Genomic DNA, 24,362 nt, shown 5'->3' on the forward strand with positions numbered 1-24,362 from the left:
GTTCCTGGGGGTCGAATTACTCTAGAAGTGGTCATACTAATCGATTTGAAGACGAAAAATTTTCCGCTCTAAATTGACCAAAAAAGGAAGGCTAACCCCTTTGGATTTTTTGCGAAAATCTTGACGATTCTGGAAAGTGCTGCAATAAAATTTGATAGGCACTATTCCGACGTAATTTTGCGAGAGAAATCGATTGAGCGCAGTCCCAATACGCTGCGAGCGATAGCTGAAAAGTTACGGCCGAAAAACTCACGATTTTCATCGGCGTTTCTCTGCTGCTAGTCCTACGCTCTTTTTGATGTGTTTTCTGAGTTCCTGGGGGTCGAATTACTCTAGAAACGGTCATACAAATCGATTTGGGGACGAGAAATTTTTCGCTCCCAAAATGACCAAAAACTAAGGCTAACCCCTTTGGATTTTTGGCGAAAATTTTGACGATTCTGGAAAGTGCTGCAATGAATTTTTATAGGCACTATTCCGACGTAATTTTGCCAGAGGAATCGATTGAGCGCAGTCCTAATACGCTGCGAGCGATAGCTGAAAAGTTACGGCCGAAAAACTCATGATTTTCATCGGCGTTTCTCTGCTGCTGGTCCTACGCTCTTTTTGATGTGTTTTCTGAGTTACTGGGGGTCGAACTACTCTAGAAATGGTCATACTAATCGATTTGAAGACGAAAAATTTTCCGCTCCAAAAATGACCAAAAAAGGAAGGCTAACCCCTTTGGATTTTTGGCGAAAATTTTGACGATGCTGGAAAGTGCTGCAATAAAATTTGATAGGCACTATTCCGACGTAATTTTGTGAGAGAAATCGATTGAGCGCAGTCCCAATACGCTGCGAGCGATAGCTGAAAAGTTACGGCCGAAAAACTCACGATTTTCATCGGCGTTTCTCTGCTGCTAGTCCTACGCTCTTTTTGATGTGTTTTTTGAGTTCCTGGGGGTCGAATTACTCTAGAAACGGTCATACAGATCGATTGGGCGACGAGAAATTTTCGGCTCCGAAATTGACGAAAAAAGTAAGGCTAACCCCTTTGGATTTCTGGCGAAAATTTCGACGTCTTTGAAAAGTGCTGCAATTAATTCGTTGAGGCACTATTCCGACGTAATTTTGCGAGAGGAATCGATTGAGCGCAGTCCCAATACGCTGCGAGCGATAGCTGAAAAGTTACGGCCGAAAAACTCATGATTCTCATCGGCGTATCTCTGCTGCTGGTCCTACGCTCTTTTTGATGTGTTTTCTGAGTTCCTGGGGGTCGAATTACTTCAGAAATGGTCATACTAATCGATTTGAAGACGAAAAATTTTCGGCTCCCAAAATGACCAAAAAAGTAAGGCTAACCTCCTCGAATTTGTGGTGAAAATTTCGTCGATTTCGAAAAGTGCTGGAAGTGATTTGTTAGAGCTCTGACAATCGCAAACACGTCAGGCCAACCCTTTTAGATTTTTTAGTCGAAGTTCAACCGATTCCGAAAAATGCATACATCGCCTTTTTCATACCGTCTATCTACACGATTTCCGGAGATGAATCCATCATGCACAGTCTCGACGTGCTGTGAGCAACGAATCAAATCTTACGGCTAAAATACATCAAATGCGCACTGGGTTATCAAATAGGTGGGAGAGAATACAACCCAAACTCATAACTACAAAGTTACAATCTGATTCAGTCACAGTTTATTGAACAAGCCTTAACTACTTCTACTACAATTGTTTAGGTGTCAGTGTACACTACTTTACCAAATTACCGTGTAGTATAATTACCTCATTTTATACTAGTATATTATACTAAAACCGAATTATTATATCAATAACTAATAAAATACCATATCATCTGACATAATTAGTTTAATATTTCCAGTAGTATTTGATTCATAGCCTAAATAAATGCAATACAATGAATGAACATTACATAAAAAGTCTGCAACTACTATACGAATAAGGAAAAGAAACTGCGATATGCATTGCATACAGCAGAAGATGAACAATGTGTTGGATGAATTAGTTATAATTATTGTAATTTGGAAGCACAGTTTAAGTTCCGGCCTGCGTACAGGTGCAAGGCACCGCCACAAGATACGGGATGTATAATATTGTATTGATCATATTTTACGTAACCTGGAACAAAATAAATATTACGAATATAACTTTCTCCGTAATTCCTCAGGAACTGGTGCTATGCTCTTTTCGATGTCTTTTTTGCATTCCTGAGGGCCCAATGAGTGGAAAACGAGTCCCGTAAAACGATTGCGTGACGAAAAGTTTCCCAGCTCTGCAAAAATCGCACAAAAGCAACGCAAAACCCTTTTGGAGTTTTCATCGTCCCCAGTTCACCGATTTTGAAAAATACTCGCACTTAAGGCAATTCTTCGATACACTATATCGACGTAATTCCGCGAGAGGAATCGATTGCACGCAGTCCGAATACGCCAACAGCCAACCTCATCTTGATTCTTCATTTTCTCCATTTTTTACGTTCCTAATTGACAGTCCTAGATCTTTAAATTCTTCGAATCAAAATGCGATGTAAGATCCATCGACCTAACCACGTGGGTTTCGACGCGCGGCATACAGTCGTTGCATTGAAAACCTGTTTTCATGAGCGACTTTTCCCGCTGACGGTGTGGCGTTGCCACGGCAAGTTGCCGCTTGTTCCGTCGATTCGGCCCTAGAATAGATGGATTCGGCGTCCGTGAAAATCTAGCATTACGCGGGCCGATGACGTCACAGCTCTAGTTCAAGTAAATGTAATGTGTCGACGCGGCGACAAGTAAGCACCGTCATTTCTTATTCACTTTTCAACATACCTTTCAGCATTACATTATTAATAGTTAGTGTGTAAATTGCACACAAACACATATATATATATATATATATATATTCGTAATTACCAATAGGGACAATTTGAATTAATTGGTTGGTCCACAGCCAGCTAGATCTAGGAGTATCATCTTATCCGCGGAGTTGCCGCAAATACTGTGCAAGAGATTTTTAATGATCGATAAGGCACTGAGTTTGGATGTCCGCTGGTTTTGCCATTTTGTGACGCTGCTCTGCGTGTACATACATAAATAATTTGTAAACAGTACATTCGTTTTGCTTAGACGGTTAAATAAAGATTGCACGATGTCTAAGCGGAGGATTGAAGTGGTGGATCCATATATCAAACGAAAGAAGTAAGTAACTCGCCCGTCTATTATCTTGGTTAAACAACTGGAAGGCTAAATCTTGCCATGTGCATTGTTGAAATTTCATCGCGATTCTTCGCATTGACAAAATTTAATTTTGCATCTATTTGTGGTAACTTCTTAGTCACATATTTTCGACACTTAACTTTTTCTCGGATCTTTCTGGCACATTTCTTACTGTATTCCGCGATTTCTTTAGTTCTATTCGTCTTTCTGTATTAACAAGTAATGCTTTACATACATACAGTACATACATACCTGTAAGAAGTACTGCAGGGTGCTCAACTTCGGTTCCATGTCATTTATTTAAAACTGTATGTATGCTGATTATTTACAATAAATTCACTCATTGCTCATCATCCTGATGCTTTCCAGGTAATACCTAACCTAAAATTGTTTCACTGATAAAACAACGTGACAGTGATTGTTAAAATGATGTTGTCTTACTTCTTAACAGAGATGGAACAGTCGCCAATAACATGCCAACTTCAACGGCAGCCAAAAATCAGGTTCAGCTTAACCCATATACCGGTCTTCCATACACGCCACGCTATCATGAGTTTTACAAGAAGAGAATAACTCTACCAGTATTCGAGTACAGATCAGACTTCATGAGGCTCTTAGCGCAGCATCAATGCATTGTCTTAGTCGGTGAAACTGGATCTGGTAAAACTACTCAGATACCGCAATGGTGTATAGAATACTCAAGATCTATGGGTACGAAAGGTGTGGCTTGTACCTGCCCCAGAAGAGTCGCTGCCATGTCAGTTGCCCAGAGAGTGTCAGAAGAAATGGATGTCGCTTTAGGTACACAGATTGAAATTAACATGATTGTTATTGATAAACTCAGTCATATACCATATTTTCCAACATAAAATTATGCCTCATTATTGTAATCGAATTATAAAATTTAACATTAATTCAAGGGCAATAATACAAATCTTCACACAAACATTTCTAGTATCGCAAAGTTAGTGTTAGAGACAGTATCATGCTTTTGAGAAAAAGTGTAGGGTGGTTTCTTTATCATAGAACTAGAAAAACATGCAAAAAAGTACCATTCTGTCCTTCTTGACAAATTTATTCAATATCGTAGGAAGTATTATTCAAGCATAAAATACTTGTCTGCATATTGCCCCATGCGCTAAGGGAAGGCTCAAACAAAATCAACATTATTCCATAATTTTCAGTGCACTTAGATCACTTTCAAAGCATTATATTGGTTATGCCCTGATCCAAAATAGTAGTACGTTTTTCCATAAGTATACTAATTTTTCGGGCCAAACGAAGAATACTGGGTCTACAGTAAAATGGGAAAAATTGATGAGTTAAATCATAGAGTGCTATACTTTGTTGAAATAATTTCATTACCTTTTTGCAGGTCAAGAGGTAGGCTATAGCATTCGTTTTGAGGACTGCAGCTCTGCAAAAACTGTGCTAAAGTACATGACAGATGGTATGCTGCTTCGAGAAGGGATGTCTGACCCGATGCTAGAAGCGTATCAAGTAATCTTATTAGATGAGGCTCATGAAAGAACTCTGGCAACAGATTTATTGATGGGAGTCTTAAAAGAAGTCGTGAAACAGCGTCCAGATCTGAAACTGGTTATAATGAGTGCGACTCTGGATGCAGGAAAATTTCAACAATACTTTGACAATGCACCATTGATGAATGTTCCTGGTCGAACGCATCCTGTAGAGATATTTTACACACCAGAACCAGAGAGGGATTATTTGGAGGCTGCGATTAGGACGGTAATACAGATTCACATGTGCGAAGAAGTGGCTGGCGATCTTCTCCTATTTTTGACTGGACAAGAGGAGATTGAGGAAGCTTGTAAGAGAATCAAACGAGAAATGGACAATCTAGGACCTGAAGTTGGAGAGCTTAAATGTATTCCCTTGTATTCTACACTTCCACCAAATCTTCAGCAGAGAATATTTGAACCTGCTCCACCTACTAAACCCAACGGAGCTATCGGAAGAAAAGTTGTAGTGTCCACAAATATTGCAGAAACTTCATTGACCATTGATGGCGTTGTTTTTGTCATTGATCCAGGATTTGCAAAGCAAAAGGTAGTTATTTAATCAGCCATAGAAATTGTGAAATGTTGAAAAATATTGACATATATTGAAAAGTGACATACTAAATCCGAATAATCTAACAAATATGGTATCCGTTACCACAGGTCTACAATCCGAGAATTCGTGTGGAGTCACTGTTGGTATCGCCAATCAGTAAAGCATCGGCGCAACAGCGAGCTGGTCGAGCAGGTCGAACCCGTCCAGGGAAATGTTTTCGGCTTTACACAGAAAGAGCATACAAAAATGAGATGCAGGACAACACGTATCCAGAAATTCTTCGTTCAAATCTTGGCAGTGTTGTTTTGCAGTTGAAAAAGCTTGGAATTGATGATCTGGTAAGTGGTGCGATTCTTTCACTGCTAAATAAATGAAATTAACAATTACTCGAATGAAAGTTTTAATTTTACAGGTTCATTTTGACTTCATGGATCCTCCAGCACCTGAAACACTTATGAGAGCTCTGGAGCTGCTCAATTATTTGGCGGCGCTTGATGACGACGGAAACTTAACAGATCTAGGTGCAGTTATGGCTGAATTTCCACTTGACCCTCAGCTGGCAAAGATGTTGATAGCTTCATGTAATCATAACTGCAGTAATGAAATACTCAGCATCACCGCGATGCTTTCAGGTACTGTATTGGGGTTTGTTGATTCTATTTTAATTTTAGATTCACATAGATTTCTAACATCTCTGTTAGTTTAATGCCAGCTCCAAAATTCGCAAAGTGAAAAATTCTGTGTAGTCGAAAGATATTATCCAGACATTTTTATGTGTCTTTTATTTTTTTTAAGTTCTAAATCAGTTATAGTCTGTAGTAAGAAAATAAAAAATGCGTTGGAAGCCGACTATTTGCAGTAGATTCAAGTTAGAATGGTGGTGAGGTAACATGGTGGTGTATTGACGATTGACATGGTATTAGTCCCACAGTGTTTTGTGAGACCAAACGAAGCTAAGAAAGCTGCAGACGACTCAAAAATGCGGTTCGCGCATATCGATGGCGATCATCTGACTCTTCTCAATGTGTATCATGCCTTCAAACAGAGTAAGTAAACAAATTAATGTCTTCAACAATGCTAAAACCAATTGCAGCCTTTTCTCATATTGTAAATATATGACGTGATTAAGTGTTTAAAGCTTTCGTCACTAATTAAATCACTTTTGCAACTGATCATTCACAATCCATTTCTGTATTTGTGTAATTGATTGTCACTGGCTTAAAATATGGCTGTAATTTTTCAATAACAGTCTTTCTGAAACATGAAAAATTTCATATTATAGTCCGAATCGAATTAATCAATGTTTTCATTGTTCTGAGTGTTAATACAGAAGTTTAATCATTTTCAGATATGGAAGATCCCCAATGGTGTTATGAGCATTTTGTGAACTATCGATCACTTAAGAGTGGAGATAATGTTAGACAGCAATTAAGTAGGATCATGGACAGATTCAGTTTGAAACGTACGTCAACCGAATTCACGTCCAAAGATTATTACATAAACATTAGAAAAGCTTTGGTCAACGGCTTCTTCATGCAGGTAAGAAATCGAAAACATTCGTAAGGGTATTACTATACGTGTGATACGTCTCTTTTTAATTTACGAATGAAAAATCGTTGTGCAGATAAGAAGCTTGATTCGAGTTTCCCACCGATTTGGTTTTTTAACCCGATTTACTTTTAAGCGGAAAATGACTAAAGATTAATTCGATAATAATGGATTTTTTTTTTAAAACTAGGTTGCACATTTAGAACGGACGGGACACTATCTTACAATAAAAGACAATCAAGTTGTGCAATTACATCCGAGCAGTTGCCTTGACCATAAACCTGAGTGGGTTATCTACAACGAGTTCGTGCTGACGACAAAAAATTACATTAGGACAGTCACAGACATAAAACGTAAGTCCATTGCAAAAAACTAATCTATCTCGACGAAAAAGAAAAAAACTGAAAGACCGAATATTCTCACATGTATGCATATTTATTTCAGCCGACTGGTTACTTAAAATTGCCCCCCAATACTACGACTTGCAGAACTTCCCGCAATGCGAAGCTAAAAGACAACTTGAAGGTATTCAAACGCGACTAGATTCGAAACAGTATCAGGAAGGCTTCTAACGTCGTTCACTTTTAGCCACGTTACTAATCACAAACAATGGCTGTGACCAGCCCAGTCCTTCGAGCATGTAAACTCGGTTTTTTTCATTTAAAAAACCGAAATAAAGGTAAAGCATTTTTTTAAACGATCTTATGCCAAGTTCGTTTCCTGTTCCAACATAAACCTTATCTTCATAATTGGCAATGATATTCATGCAGAAGGACTGATAAATTCGATGTTTATCCTATTGCTCAGGATAAATCGACAGGATACTTATATCCATCAACCGCTGGATGTTACATTCAACCCAAAAAGTACTTGTGGGTTTAATTTATACAATTTCTAAAAAGTGTAGCTATGTAATGGTTTAAAAAAAAATACAATTACAAACAGAAAAGAAATTGTTGATAGGGTCATTCATAATGTATTTAGCCAAAGTTGATATACCTTACCGACACACCACTGCACTATAAATAATAACGTAATATCTGTCAGTTCGGATATTTAACGAAGCAAATGTTTTTGTTTGTTACTTTTCTTGTCACTCTCATCCCCTTCAAAACGCAAAATCAAGTTGTTGGCTGTACCTAAAAAGTGGGTACACTTCACATCGACCAATTTTGTGATCGATTTTTCATAGAAAACCACACCACCCTTTATGTATACTGTATTATACCTACTCAAATTGAAATGACGAATAAATTTTATTCAATTACTATCTAGCTTCTACTTGAAAAATTACTACACATTGGTGACTGTTGGTCAGAACACATTTCTAACAACAATGGCTGTGGTCTGTATTGAATTACCGTTGTTTCGCTCTGTATTATTGACAGGGGCACAGGAAAATTTCGAAAGAAAAGAAATTTAATAAGAACACAAGAAACGGAAATATTGTGTCGAGTTATTCGTTCAATGTTGATTAACGATTGTTGCTGTAATAGAAATTTGATTTATTAAAGTTGAGTTAAAATTTTGAGAGAAGAAAAAACCAACACCATAAGTGCAGACTGTTTTTTCGTTGAAACGTGATACCACATTAAGAGAAAAAGCTTTAGCTGACACAGTTTAGTGCGTATGTGTATAATTGATCATAATGAGTTACTTTGCCATTCAATTACCTATGTACACCAACGTGTATTACCGTAGTACCACGAGTTTACACCCCGTTCGAATTTGCGTAAGTAATTCTTAGTAACGATTATTAGAGTTTATCAAGTATTTTCAATACACACGTACACCCTTATATAGATAGGGTACATACGCATTGTTAATTCTCTTTTACATTAAAAAAAAAATAAACTACTAACCACCATGAGTTAATAGAACACATTATTAAGGTAATGTATCTAATTATGTTTTACGTGTTTCACGTCAGAAGATGGGTTGCTGTTTTCAAATTTTGTACATATAATAGCGTTTCATTATGCTGTATCACTTCATTCCAATAAAACGAAGTATACCTGTAACATTTATGCATTTTTTATCACTGCTATTACGATTTCATGGTTTTTACTTCTGCACGTTTTAATCATGTTGAATTACGTCTTGCTCGAAGGATGATGAGGTTTTGAAACTCGTCAAAGAATATTAGTTAACAATTTATTTATTTAATTATTATTATTATATATATGTATATATATATATATAGAGTATCAAAATTTGAAGAATAAATCAATGAACGAATACGAAAGATCGGTTTTGTATGTACAGCGAATACAGAATATTGCTCGGAATTATTCACATTATTGAGTTAAGGTATAAACAACAGATACACATATGTTGTGTATCCTACACTACTACGATATTCTACCGCTCGAAAATAAAAAATATATATTCTAACAAAACAGTTTCACTTTTGTTAAAGGAAAAATATTTTACTTTCCAATAACGCTTTATAATGCACCAGTCGTTAGTTGCTTGTATTCAGTGTTTTTTTCTCAATTTAGTGAAGAAAACTTCTGAGAAAAGAGCGAAACCCCGAGTCATTTAATTCTGTTATTATACAAGATTTTATTTCTCTGCTTTGAGCAAGAAAATGTGATCAATACTTCTGATCCATTGATAGCTGGAAGGAAACCAATGGCACATGTATTTATACACTAGAAGTTTATGGGTTATTATACTGTATAGGTACATTTTTATACAAATTACAACATTTAAACGATATCAAAACATCAAAAACCTTATTGAATGTCAATTCTTTTGTACCAGCTGTTATGATGTAGTACGTGACACAATTTTTCTTTTCTTTGCAATAGAAAATTCAAATGCATAACAAATGATTTTTGACATTTGGTGTCAGTCCTGGAGTCGAGTGACTCGAAACTGATCAATTGTTATTTGATTAACATCCTATCCAACCTTTAATACTTAACCATTAGTAATATGATTACAACAAAAAAAAATTTTGCAAAAATAATTCGCTTCTCCCTACTATAACAGTTTGCACATCTTTTGAGGGAACTTTTTTAATGGTTCACGCTACACCGTATATTTATATTATATATTTAAAAAGAGCCTACACATTTCTAACTTACAAAAATATATAGCTTGTTGTAAAGAGTAAATTCCAATTAAAAAACAGAACAAAAATCGGTTCTTTTCAAAAAATTTACGCCAACTACTAAAAAAATAAAAGAGAAAATACACAGCTTTTATCTCGCACACATGAACTAGATAACCACATTGACAAAAATTTTCACAATAAATTTAACAATCTTTCAAACCACGTTATTTTATTTCTTCATTCTATCGCACCTTCTTTCAATCACTACAAACTTCTTTGGTATACTATTTGCAATGATAGTTAAGGATGCTATAGATAGAAATTTGATTTTGATAATGAGGTATCAAGCATCCTCTGGACCAGTGGACAGAATAGAGATAAATGTATAACTCTATACTCGTCAATGTCAAAAAAAAGTGGATTTTTGAAAGTTAAGATTTCATAAAATTTAATTTCTTAAATTTTTGTGCACAATCGTGAGAAGAGGTAAATGAACTTTATGATCAATTTCATGCGGAAAGTCTTAAACATGCGATATGAGTGAATAATACAGATATTAAATGACTATGGTAGTAATTTGTTATGTATTTACAAATTTGATAATATCACTATTACAATATAAACTACAAGATAAGTAAAAAAGTGTGATGGATTATATGACTGAACTTCGTAATCGATCAAAGGTCGATAGTGATGATATTGATGACGACTATGATGGCCACAACAATAATAATAATATAAAAGTAGTAAAATACATTTGTAAATTATTTTTGGTTTTACGGGTAACGAATCATAATGGCAAAAGTATCAAGTAACCAAAAATTCTAACTAGCAACGTTCAAATCAGACTTCAGCAGATATATTCACAACCAGCTGCCATTGTAATTCGTTGATAAATTAATAAATAATTTTTAATTTTAACTTAGTTTTTTCCAATTCAATCTAGTTTGAAAATTTAGGCAATTTTTCAGCGCCCACTTAAACTACCCTTTAAGCCCATTACATCTTCAATTTTAATAAAAATAACGAACAATTGGAACAGCAATAGAAAACGAGAATTCTTCTTTGATCAACATTGATGCAACCTTTTCCGGATTTCCGTTTACCCCGTAATTGAAGAATAATTTTTATTGCCCAATTATATACAGATTATTATTATTATTTTTTTGTTTTTCATTGTGTCACAGGTTTTAGGATTTTAACATAATTTTCTCTTTTTCTTTTGTATAGATGTCAATTTTACAGTAGTATGACAAAAGAAAAAAGAATAAATACCACTATTCAGAATTTTTCCTACACAACACACACACGCGCATAGTATATAAATTTTCACACAACCTATAGTACGTATATGTAATAAAACATTAATTTATTAATGTTCTATTATACATAAATTACACTAACCATTCAACAGCAAATCTCCTTTTTTGCCTCGCAAATACTCCCAATACAATTATGCCAAGAAACAAAATTGATTAAAACTTGACATTTCATAGAAAATTTGTTCAAGACAACTGACTCCTTTTAGTGGTAGCTATTAATATGTGATGAAAAAGTTTCTTCCCGACTTTTTTTTTTTTCATCAAAATCAATGTTTCACAAGACTGTTTTGTGCTTGTTAGCGAGTTAGTTTCCAACGTATTAACTATGTATTAATTATTGACAACGAAGGAATAACTACACTCAATTCGCGTTTGGTTTCTAAAGAAACATAAATCGAGACAGTATTCACAAATAGTTATTTTAGTTAACAAAATTTTGTTAGATAGTGGTGTTGAAAAATTGTCAGCGCCTTGTTTTGAGGGATAAATATATGTACAATGTAATACATGTTTCCCTATACATTCAATTATATCGACAAAATTTCACATCTGAAGAAATAAGATATGAAAGTCAGAGTTTGCTGGTCGTACATCAGATAACATTGATGGAACAAGGAAATGTGAGTGCACGAAGTCGAATGACTTGAATAAGAGGGGATTCTTATTTTTTTTTTTTTTCCACAGATGCGTGAAAATAGACAGATTTTGCACAAAGGAAATTTTCTGCATTTTTGAAAACGTTTCCAATTTCCAAACAATATTATATCCTAAGATCTGATGGTTAAATCTCGCTCATTTTGTGCTAGATCTGAAGTTTTGTTTCGTCTTTTTTCTGCCTTAAATATTTAATCAAATTTTATTCGTTTACTAAATTCTTCTTGCTGCTTTTCCCTCCATGCTTTCTTTGGCTTTATTCTTTTCAGCTGACCATCCCTAAGATCATGAAAAAATGAGGCGCTATACATTTGTTATATCACAAGCAAAACATATAATATTCATTTCAAAAGCAGCATCACAATATTTATATGTGAGGTTTTTATCACGCATGAATATTAATATGCAAAGAAGATATTATTGAATTTACCATTGGAGATCGACAAGTCCGCCCTGCCTGGCGATTACAGCTTTAACTCTGTTAGCAAAGTCAATAGCACTCTCTCCATCCTGTCTGTACATGGGTGGCAAGTACCAAACATCACAGACTATCGCCCAGCTACTCATCATCATGTATAAATACTGGATCATTGAATATTTGCTACTGTTCCAAAAAGCATCACCAAACTTTGGATCGTACTGTAAGAAAAATAAAATACCTAGATGACTTCTTTGACTATTCGACACCTGTCGGATTGCATGTTCGTGAGTTTCTAGACTGTAACAATGACATCATTGCATTTGATTGAGAATTTATAAATATGTTAAGATAATTGAATTTTTAATTAAACAAAAAATCATGTGAGAGCAGACAAAAATGCGTTTTACCTTTATGGCAACAGGGTATATTACACCTCCTACTTCAAAGCTACCTTTTTTGAACTGCATTACAGAAGTGTTATTAATACAGGTTCCTTCAGGAAATATCAATATCGGTGGATTCGAAGGATCTGAGACATGCTTCTTTAACCTGTTGGAAATTTTTAACGTTTTATTTTTTTCTTACCCTTTCAGTAATTTATGATAAACATGTACAAGCATATAGCAATACCTTTTTGTAACAGCTTCTCTGTCTTTAACTTCTGATCTTTCAAACCAAATATGAGGGGAAGCTCGAGCAAGAGCACGTTGAAGAATCCCTAAAAACCCGCCATGTCGTTGACCTATCTGTAAGAATGGTTGTAAAGGAAATTAGGAACCTTATTTCGTCTGACAATGAAGTTCTTATGTTTCTATCAAGCAGCCAAGCATTAATCGAATGCATTAATTAAAACTTTTTACATAAACCTTAGGATCAATTCTTCTTTCAGTAATCTCAATGGTAAAAACGAGATTACAATTAAATTCATGTTTTGAATTACACGATTTTTCGAGAGAATTGATTATATTCCATGAGTGTTTACAACCAAACGAAATATTTCTTCATTTAAACAGAAATTATACACTACAAAAAAAACCATGCATGCAGCAAATTTTATACACAAAAAATGAATAAACGCAACTATCAAAAACAAGTAACACTAAATACATCTGCATCACTACCAGGATGTCTAGAAATAACGAATAATATTTTCCAGTGAAAAAGGAAAATAAACAACAAACCATAAAGCTATCGAGAAGAAAACAATAAAGCACAATAAAGGTTCATTAAAATTAAAAGAATAAAACGAAGCCAAAGCTTGGGAGAAGGATGGGAAAGAGAAATAAGAGAGTGAAGAATTAGCCACATTTGAACTACCCTTTGTAGATCGATGAGAGGGTATAACTTTAGAGAAGTTCAGACTGATTCCAATTCGAGCTTATAGAAATGGTTAGTGTGAAAATGTTATGTATAACAAATTAAAGATATAAGAATGGTTAATAGCTGGTAAATAGTAAAATATCGAAATAAAATTCTGTCCATTCAATCTTTGAGCAAGTAGGAGACGTACCAAAGAATAAGAGTTATCGCGCATGAGAACAAGCACGTCAATAGGTGATGTGTGATTGGCGACACAAATACCCCTCAGTGGTCGGTTCTCAGTGTTGTGGTAGTGGATAACTGAGGAAAGCGCACTGGATAGTACGCTGAAGCACATTATTGATACTCTGTGGTTCAGCCATCTTTTGAATCTACCTTCTGGCACATATCCCACAACCGCTGTACACGCCGTCAGCCACATCACCTGCAAATACAACTTTCACAACTTAGCAAAGCAGTGCACAAGATATTGCCAATATTTGGGAAGACATTTTGCAGAAAAATTACGGATCATCTTCTCGTTTCCTTTCTCTTTATTTAAGTAGCTGTTATACAGTTACTCAGTAAAAAGTAGTCGATAGTTGGTCAACTTGCATTATCAATTAGTTTTGCTAATTCAACTAGTTTATGCTGAAGTGGATAATTTTTCTTCTAAATATTAGGATAACCATGAGATTGATCATCATCTAATAGAAATTTGCTTGAAACTTGTACAAGAAAAAAAAAACGCCCCATTTTTTTTTGGATGATAATAACCTGATGTTCCAGTGTATATCCATATAAGTAGTTGTCCACAACGTAATTGGTTTTGGCATTTTGGTACAGGAGGATAAAAAGTTTATCTTGACAATTAGGGAATACTTTAAGAAGTGAGGGAAATGATCAACTTGGATTTCCAGAATTATACATAGAAAAATTTCTCCACATTGAACATTTACATCATTTTTACTACCCCTGGCAATCAAGGCTCATGGGAGTAGTAATTGTAATAACAAGAATCACAGTATATATACAACAGACACATAAATAAACGAGACAAAAATTTTTCATAACTCTCGCTGACCGGCAAGTGACAATTAAGTACAAAGCACATGTCATCTGCATTATATTTATCCCATACATAAACGCACGTACACATGGATGGAGGTGTAACTGGACATAGAACATTACCTATACCCCGTGACGACTAATGTAGCTCGCAATAACAAAGTTCTTTAATTTTTTAAATTGATTTACCAACGAAAATGTTGTCTGAGCAGACAATATTCCAACATCTATCGTTGACGTATGATTTGCAACGCATACTCCTCCTCCTTTCGGCATATACTCTGGATTGTGTACGGTTATAACGCCGGATACAGAACGTACAAAAATTCTGAACGCTATCAAGGAAGCGTGTTCACTTAGCCAACGTTTTATCACTCCGTCCGGCATAAAGCCAACAATAAATGTCGTCGCTACCAGCCACACTGCCTAAAGAGCTTAATCAGTATTAGTAGTGCCCAGATTGTATAACTCCAATTTCTATTCTCTTCGGCGTAAAAAATCAATGAGTTTAGCCATCATCAAAATTACGACTATTATTCTTCAAATGTGTAAACTCACCCCAATGAAACAGATGAGTATCCTTAAAGGGAGAAGGAAGCAGTATCGCATCAGGAAGCCAAACATCCATATGACTGTCAACTTCCAAGAGATGAATTCGTAGTGTCTATTGGTTCTCGTTAAGAGATTCCAATTCTGTAAGTGTAAAATGACTTCATAGAAACGAGTTTCTCGATAGCTAAGGGATAGAAAAAAAAAAAACCGAAATGCAAGGCGAAAAATGGTGAGAAATCTCCATGGACCAGAAACAATTAAAATCCATCATAACACTCAATACCTACTTTCGATAGTCATAGGTACTTGTGTGTACTAAGACTATCAGGGTATTGTTGATTAACCTCAATTATGATGCGATAATAAACATTATCGGTAATTCCCACCTTAAGTTCTTCGGCCTCGAACCTGGACGTTACTTCATCTTCAATAATCGCTTCGACGCCAGCCCTGATGTAATCCAGACAGGTCGATGTGTCGAATTCTCGTTTCAACATCTCGAATGAGTCTTCTCTAGGTAAGCTACTCTGAAATAATAAAAATATCTTATACTATATACACAATTTTATCTGATTATTAGGTTTTTAAGCATGTGCGCATCGATTGATAATGAGATTTTGATATTTTGTATTCCTAATTCAATGTCATATCGTATTTTGAAATAATTAATCTGTACAAGCAATCACCGAAGCTAGACAAGTCAAATCAATTTAAAAAAATTTTATTTCAATCTTCTAAAATTTTTCAACTTTTAAGGACATTACAAAATGTCTTACTTTTCTTTCGTTTGTTTTACAGACAGTGTATAAGCTGCTGTAGGAACAAAGTCTTGTATTCAAAACAAATATTTAGATTGTTACAATGACGACGTACGTATGTATGTTCACAACAAAATCCCAGGGGAAAATTACTGTCTTAAATTTAATTATCGCCTCCAATATCAATGGATAACATTTTACCTCTTTGTTACCGTTCACTTCCAGTGTATTTCCATAAGAATGACTGTGATTATCATGATTGATGTGATTTTTGTTATTCATTTCTGGTTCTGGAACCATAATTAGGTCTTTCGACCTGGCGATCACCGAATTTCCAAGTACTCCATTCTGTTTCTTCTCCGTCGCATTGTACTTTTTGTAATTTCTGGGAAAATTAGCAGATGTATCGTTTCCAGTATCTTCTGAGGCTCCGCTTTCATCCTCGCTTTCATCGGGTTCCCAATTTCTGTTGTTTTTCCTTACTTTTTCAATATTTTGTCTTCCAAACTGCAAGTCAGAAGAGGTAAAATTATTGTAAACTTATCACATAGTCATAGATTCAAGTAATCTACATTTCAAACAAAAATTTCAAAGTCGTCAGGCCATAGAATAAATTAATATGTGTGACCATGAATTCGGTACAGCTATGAAGAATTTGTAAAAAAATGTGACTTTGGGTGAATAAATAGAACCTAGAAATATATTTTGGGAGAAACACTGGCGTTGAGTTCATACCCATGAAAAAAACTAAAAATAGACTCCAGACGTCAACACTGACGATGAGTGCAAACTAACTTATGGCATAGCTGTTTATAGACTCCATACAACAGTTTCTAACTTCTGATAAATACAAAGATAATTCCAATCAATCTCGGATGAAGTAAGAATATTGCAGAAATATATCCACAAGAAGCATCTGAACTTTGAGCATTTTTTTTATGTGAATGGTATGAGTGATCAGTTTCAATTACGTCACAGATCAAGAAAATAATAAAGTAGCACATGCAAACTTAAAATGCAATTATTCTTTAGCTTTGGTATTGTCTTATTTATCAATTGTTCCAACTTGTTGTTGCTGCAAGATACGAGCACTCTGATATATCCAGATTACGAATTACGGTCGACAGAAAGATACATGTCCCTTCATATATTAATGAAACTCACACTTATACTTTCACTAACAAACAATGTAAATATCAAAGTTCACTGTTTCTTAAATCTGTCAAATTGAACGAATATTTTAGAAAACGCAACAATTATATTTATATATTTATTTATTTTTCTTTGCACATATTTTATTGTCAGGGTGAAAAGTAATTCAAATTTTAGAACAACTCGTGCAATTTGTCCCGAATAGAAAAAATATACCTTCGTCTTTGATAAAGAAGGAAAGACTGACAAGAATCAAGTTCCGTATGTATGTCAATGTAGTCTGAGCTAAGAATACCTTTTGATGAGCATTTGCTGACTTTTACTCTAGCTTGTTGCATAAGCTGTTGTTAATATTTTGTCGACACCTCAGCTAAGGTCTTCAAAACTGATTTGGACAAGCACAGAAAAAGGAAAGACAAAGAAAATGAGAAAAGAATATGCAATATCCAATGAGAATCCATGGTATGCATGCATTGATTGTGCAATGCACATTGGCACTCGATTGTCCCGTCGCTGCTCAAGATTATTGCGCAATTTCATTGGTTCCTAAAGTAATTATGGAATTACTATTCCATTTGCATCATCAGCTAAAAGTGCCATACGCCTAACATGTGTTTACGATCGCAGAGTATTGTTCAGGCAGTAACAAAACGGGATAATATCAACGCCTGTCGATATATTGACTTTGATGAATAAATGTTTCTATTTTTTCAAACAAATTTCACAACTTTGAAACAGTCTTGTAAACATTTATTATTTCTAATTACTTGCATGTGATTCGAACACTCATTTGTTTACCTATTTATTTCAATAATATACGGAATAACCCCATGACAACATGGAATAATAATACAGGTAGCACAAACACAAAAGTATAGAATCAATGATGGAGAAAAAGCCCAAACAACAATCAGTAATAAGGAAATGCATAATCAAGACTACATCAGCTATAAATGCGCAGCCTTTACTGGCAAGCGGACTCAAAAACAGATAATACAGCCGATTAATTAGAGCCAATCAAAAATTTTATTAAAAGTTTTTACATATTGCGACAGAGTTTCACGAAACAGATTTCAGAGTACTCGTTTAACGTTTAAATAATTTCCATGAAATTTGATCAAATCTGTAAATGTGTTCGAATTACGCAAAAGGAGTCATGAACAAAGTCAGAAGTAATCAGAGTCATTAAAAAATTACTCCGTATTTTTCAAGTATTTGTCCAAAAATAGTCAGATATATCTTTTCAGTATTGAAATGACTGCAATTGCATAAAGAAACACAAAAAACTGGTATCGCAATTTAGGCAAGCACACATTGTGATATCTTAACAGCAACAAATAAAGACATTGCACACATACTTGCTATTTAACACAATAGTGGAACAAAGTACACAGTCTCAAGTGAACACAGTAAATTGTTACAAGAGTGTCATCTATCGACAGCTGAACTGGGGTAGAGTGTACATTTGAATATTTTAATATACGACACAGGAAAGCATGAATAATCGCAGTCATTCAAGGCGATTGCAAGTCAAAAGTCATTCTCTTTTCAATTCACCACAGAAAAATTTATCCTGATCGATAAGATTAGCAAGCGTTGAGTTACAATTATTTGTCGAATAAATACCCTCGCTAAGAATACACCATTAATTTAATTAGATAAGGCGATGATGATATATCGCCGATAGTAATGGTTTGTCGTTGTTCAAAGCTCAAAAGAGATAATTAAAAACAACCAGGTGCAAGGGGTACTCGTTTATTACAAGCATAATGCATAATGCCCTTTGAACAGTAGATAAGAATGTTATCTTATGAAGAAAAAAAGATTACCGCCAGAGTTTAATAGCAGTGCCACCTGATAATTGTTCTGTTAAAAACCACAACCAAGTTTAAAGTCTCTCGTAATACTTTATGAAAAACAAACATGAAGTTTTATAATGAATTAAGAACGAGCTAAGAGGTTGGTCAACTTTTTTTACTAGAAATTTTTTATTTTTTAGTCATTCTAAGCATCTAGACTAAAAGTCAAGTTGTAGAAGTAGATAATAAAGGCGAGGTAATAAAAAAAAAAATGAAGTGATTGATGAGGAAAGGCTTCATAGTCATCAATTACTGATGATATTAAAATGTCAATAATATACATAAGCAGGCAATAATGCATAACTCACAGTCAACGGCAATTTTGAAATAGAAGGCAAACTTGTTTATCTCTAAAGAGAAGTTACTGGTGAAACGAAATCAATAAACGGAAATGAAATGGAAAACTTTGGTAATACAGTAGTGAAAGTTTGTAAACGCAATTGCACAATATTATGACGTATAAAATATACAAATGATGTAGAATTGTCCCTTATCACTCTGGCCACATGGTCAACAGCTGACGGAGAATTTCAAGCAACAAGTGTACAATGACTTTAGCAAAATCAAGTATGCATGCCAAGAAATATCGGATATCTGACTGATCTTTTTACAAGTAATTGTTCATCTTGTGCCTTATATTTTGCAAATATACACACTTAGATGCAGACCAATTAGACGTATGAACTCAAGAAGGTTAAAAGAAGGGAAAAAATACTGATAGAAACTTTAATTAAGATTCTATCTAAGCGACTGACGAAAAAACTATGTTTAAAGAACCTTAGAAGAATCTTTATTAGACTATGCAAATGGGTCAAGTTTTATCAATCGCGATTCTGAAACTAAGTGAGAAAAAAAAACTGATAACAAATTTTTTAATTCCGCATTTACGATCGTAGACGAAATAATTGATATGACAACTATATCAATTTTACTGTCATTTATTTGCAGCACCTTATTCTCAAAACTCAAGTGTACAGTGCTATTAAATATTATAATTCATTCAGTACATAATAGGTAAGGATTTACAGATAAACAATAACTCACTAGAGCTATATATATATAGGTGCCTTAATAAGCGAAATTTGAATAATAATTAATTAGCAAGTTACTAACGGAATTAGTGAACAATCGAGAATTCTTATTTAGTAGCAGAATGTTGCGTAAGATAAAAAATTAACCGGTAAAACAACATTCTAGAAGAATTAAAAAAAAAGTTTTTTCCTAACGGTACTGACACTACACAAACGATACTTTATACGATATTCAACAAGATATACTAACAGCTTGGCAGTAGATACAAGGACACAATAAATGGGAGGACAGCGTGATTTCTATTACGAATTATTGCTGGATATTTTTTTCCGACCTTTGCACAGACTTGTTACATACATAAAACACGTATGGACCTTAGCTCACCGCGCGTGTCGTGACTACATGGTGTTTATAAATTAACTTCGATTTATTACAGAATTAAACTTTCTTTCAAGCGAATTAAAAAAAAAAAACGTGGGTTAAACTTTGCGACAATAGCAGACGTGGAACGATTAACTTTTGTTCGTTGCTATTATCGCAAAAAACGAGTACATTGTCGCATTAGAAGCGTGAAAAAAATTTATCATCACGAAACGAGATCCCGACACAGATAATCTGTTCTCTTCTAATTGGAAATTAATTTATACCTATCATGTTTTCAAACCCAAGCTCATTTACGAATGCATTATCGACAACTAATACGCACGGATTTAGGCCGAATTCCTGAAGAATTACTCATTTTCACCTGATAAAAATAATATACGTACCTACGTACTTGTAGTACGTACGCCGAAGTTATAAAACGTCACGAAAGTGTGCGGCGAGGATTGCGTAAACATTAGATCGCGAGATAAAAACACGAGACATGAGACAACATGGAAACAGTTGTAGTTGGAAGTAGGTAAAGCTCAAAAGGCTCAAAAGGCTCAAAATATGGTGTGACACTGAAACTGCCAATGGAATGTATAGAAATCAAAGAAATCATATCATGGCGATGACGGATGTCATCACTGCCCGTGGCGGTAATTTATTCGATTGAATTAGTCAAACGGAATTAAAGTCCGGAAGGTGAATATACCTAACCGCATTCAGATAGGCATAAAATGTGAAATTTGTCGGGCAATCGAAGCATGGCGGTAAAAAAATTAATTTCGTAAAAAAATCTATGTCTTGGATAAATTCAAGATCGAAAAACGGCTGAAAAATCGAACGACATGAAGGACAAACAAAGATCATGTTGAAGTTAGTAACGTTTCATGATGAGGAAAAACCGTTATTTCGCGATTTTAGAATTATCTGAAATTCAGTAAACCGTAATAAAAGATAACGCGCTGATATTTCGAAATTTTAGTTTCCTCAAAATCATTGTGAAATTAAGGCAATAGTGATCTTATCCCCAATGTTTCGTTACTATAACGTTATCAACTTCAACCTTGCAATGAAAGTATAAATTACAGGAGACAAACTTCGCTGTAAGCGAAAAAAGGGCAAGACGTAAACAAATCGTAAGCCAACCATGGGTTGAAATCGAATTGGTGAAAAAATTTAAGGACTATCGTATGCACCATAGACAGTACGGTTACGATTTGACAAAGGTTACGTACAAATGCGGAATCGATTGCTCAGGTGTAGGACACTCGTTTGACAATAATTGATGATCATCTATGACAGTGAGTATTATTGCCGGAAGGAAATGACGGCTGGATTATTCGTTTGGTCAATTGGACTTTTAACAAGACTGATTCAGCTTTATATCGAAGAGTATTATAGCCCTATGCATTGGGAATTGTAGGCTGTCTCACGTTTATGAATACATAAAAATAGACCCGCTTTACTATTTACCTCGAAAATTGCTAGCAACAATTTAACGTAGAGCCTCCTGACACCTAGTGACTTTCCAATCGATGCCAAAAATAGGACTGCCAGTAGAAACATCAAAAACGGCGTCAACAGCAGCGAGAAACCCACCGACACCACCGACCACAATAACGCCATTTTGATTACTGAGGTACTGAATTTCTAAAGGCAACTGACCACGGAGAACACGAAGTAGACTAGACGATATCTCGCTGATTAGCGAGTCGAGGGACTTTAGAAGGGGGCAGGGATATAGAGATATCTAACGGAGGAAAATTGAACTTTTTCAACTTTTGACCGACCATGCACCTCGAAAATTCAATCGGTTATACGGAACATTTTCAAACTGTATCAGATTCTGCTATATTTGTGCCACTGATCTCTAATTTGTGCACGTAGTTTACATTATCTGCTCTTCATTAAACACCGTTTAGGAGTAACCTTGAAAATCTGTAATCAAGATAATTACAGTCGGTCAAGAAGGTGCAAGGCATTACCGTCAGGGCTGATTATTGGAATCTCGGTCGTACTAACTCATAGAACTTATACTACTACTAACTATACTCTTTGGTACTAAGAATAGAAAAATCGAACAGTTCGTCAAATATATTAACCTACTTAAACTTTACTTTAAAACTTTGGAACCCCAGGGAGGGTATCTAAATGACGTCGATAAGATTAGAGATGAGTCAGACAGAACTTTCGGTTACTCCCAACGGCAATGCACAGCACAAGATTCAAATTTACCGCTCCTGGAAACGTACACACTGCTATAGCATACAAGGCAGGTTACAACACGTTACAGTGGAATCGGCAGCAGTAATTGGTACTACTGTCAAGAAGCCGCGACGGCCGAGGTGTGCGAAATACTAAGACGGGTGCCAGCTTGGAACTGGGACTCCACCGATCTGTGTATATAGAGATCAGTGGTAGGCTCTCAATGTCGACCAATGAATAGTCTTTTCTCGCTGGAAGTGCGGTAGTTACATTTCGATCAGCAAAATGTCGACCGCAGAGCTGAATCCGAGGCCCGTCCGCGTTTCTCCCCTAATCAAGGTATTCCGGTATTAGTATTAGGGCCATAATATTTCGTGCTTAAAATTCTGTGCAGTGGTTTCATTCCGCTAATTATTTGTCATGGATAACTGACATGAATCATGTGTTTAGCAGACGATACTTTTGTACTCACAGTAGTTGCATTGCACCTAGCGTTACATAATTATTCGTATAACGTTCGAATAAACAGTTGAAGAATTGACAACTTGTTTTCATTATCTCCACGAAACAGACAAAAACGCAACGGAGAGAAATAAACACACACCTGTGTTGTAACTGTAGTAAGTAATTCTGTATAATTTTTTTGTGTCATATAGTTCGGGCGATGGACCTTCCTTATTGCTGGTATCTCCTGGGGTATCTACCACCAGAGAAAATTCACAAGAATTGAAGAAAATTTGCGAGAGATCGAGGCCAGGGAGAAGCCAATCCGTGATGCAAAAATAGCAGCGGAAAAGAAGCGCCTAGCTGACAGTAATTATCTAAGTTTTAATGTACCATAAAGAGTAACGGAAGCAGTAGAATGTTTTCTACTGCCATGTACTCATATCACCTGATTAAATTTAATGTACGTAATTTTCAGTGGAGATGGCGTCGCTAGAAGAACAGATGAAATGATCACCCGAACAGCCACATCTCATCCGCTCCTAGTGTACATTGGTCATAATTTAACTGTAACATAACCGATAATCGGATTAATGTCTCTGTGCTTCTCATTGTATGCAATACGTACACCACTGAAAAGAAGCTTTTAATGGAAGTTATTCACCAATTACTGTTACATATGTTTAGTTAATAAATCAAACTGAAGGAAATCAATTCGTCATTTACTTACATCTGTAGATATTAATGTACACTTGCACTTTCGATGTCTGTCCGGCTTACTTCTCATGCCCTTGCCTATTATTAGTTCCAGTATTCAATATTCACTTAAAACTAGCTTGGAATACATAGTCAAACCCCATTTAAAAACTGAAAGATATACAGATTTGCAACAAATTCATTTATTTCAAATTTCGAGGACCGGACAACAATACATTTGATTGTATATTGTTTTAGTTCACAAGTGAGTTCATTTCAATTACGGACTTGATTGAAACATAGAATTTTTGTTAAATCGGATAGCCGAAACTCTTATTTCAAAAAACAAAACTAAAATTTGTAACAATCCAATTTATTGAATATAAGTTTATAGGATTCAGCTGAGTCTGTCTTATCTTTCGTCGATAAAAAGGAAGGACTGTAAAGTAAAGCTGCTTAGTACGCTGCATCACCTTCAGATATCACCGCTAATCTATGAGGGATTTTTGTGAGAAGAAATTGCAGCTCAAGCGTGCAGAACCGGCTTCTACTCAACCAAGTTCTCAACCTCTTTGCTAAAGAATGTCGAATATCCAGGAGTAGCCGTTTCCAAGTTCTTTCGTCGATACAGTCGGCCCACTCAGCGAAAAT

The 24,362-nt window shown here is 35.2% G+C and overlaps 3 protein-coding genes across 9 annotated transcripts; 2 read left to right on the top strand and 1 right to left on the bottom strand.

Moving 5' to 3' along the window:
* The first annotated feature begins 3,003 nt into the window (after positions 1-3,003).
* Positions 3,004-8,231, top strand: LOC124411855 (putative pre-mRNA-splicing factor ATP-dependent RNA helicase PRP1). Its single transcript, XM_046891352.1, has 9 exons — positions 3,004-3,177; positions 3,647-3,996; positions 4,571-5,265; positions 5,379-5,609; positions 5,684-5,903; positions 6,195-6,317; positions 6,620-6,810; positions 7,010-7,172; positions 7,264-8,231. Exons 1-9 carry the CDS (start codon positions 3,128-3,130, stop codon positions 7,389-7,391), a joined length of 2,151 nt encoding a protein of 716 aa, XP_046747308.1. The 5' UTR covers positions 3,004-3,127; the 3' UTR covers positions 7,392-8,231.
* A 3,171-nt stretch (positions 8,232-11,402) lies between these two features.
* On the bottom strand, positions 11,403-22,021 carry LOC124411856 (glycerol-3-phosphate acyltransferase 4). 7 transcript variants are annotated; one of them, XM_046891354.1, is made up of 10 exons: positions 21,840-22,021; positions 16,156-16,461; positions 15,583-15,723; positions 15,203-15,337; positions 14,834-15,070; positions 13,788-14,021; positions 12,908-13,023; positions 12,685-12,826; positions 12,287-12,495; positions 11,403-12,135 (listed from the first exon to the last, which is right to left on the bottom strand). In XM_046891354.1, exons 1-10 carry the CDS (start codon positions 21,990-21,992, stop codon positions 12,048-12,050), a joined length of 1,761 nt encoding a protein of 586 aa, XP_046747310.1. In that variant the 5' UTR covers positions 21,993-22,021; the 3' UTR covers positions 11,403-12,047. The 7 variants fall into 7 exon arrangements, with proteins under 7 accessions (XP_046747310.1, XP_046747309.1, XP_046747314.1 ...); XM_046891353.1 differs by having other exon boundaries at positions 15,580-15,723; XM_046891358.1 differs by lacking the exon at positions 14,834-15,070.
* Positions 22,022-22,777: 756 nt separating this feature from the next.
* Positions 22,778-23,720, top strand: LOC124411862 (ATP synthase subunit e, mitochondrial). The gene is made up of 3 exons (XM_046891365.1): positions 22,778-22,910; positions 23,228-23,384; positions 23,494-23,720. Exons 1-3 carry the CDS (start codon positions 22,857-22,859, stop codon positions 23,526-23,528), a joined length of 246 nt encoding a protein of 81 aa, XP_046747321.1. The 5' UTR covers positions 22,778-22,856; the 3' UTR covers positions 23,529-23,720.
* Positions 23,721-24,362: the final 642 nt, after the last annotated feature.

The sequence above is a fragment of the Diprion similis genome, chromosome 10 (assembly GCF_021155765.1).
Source record: "Diprion similis isolate iyDipSimi1 chromosome 10, iyDipSimi1.1, whole genome shotgun sequence".
NCBI lineage: Eukaryota > Metazoa > Arthropoda > Insecta > Hymenoptera > Diprionidae > Diprion > Diprion similis.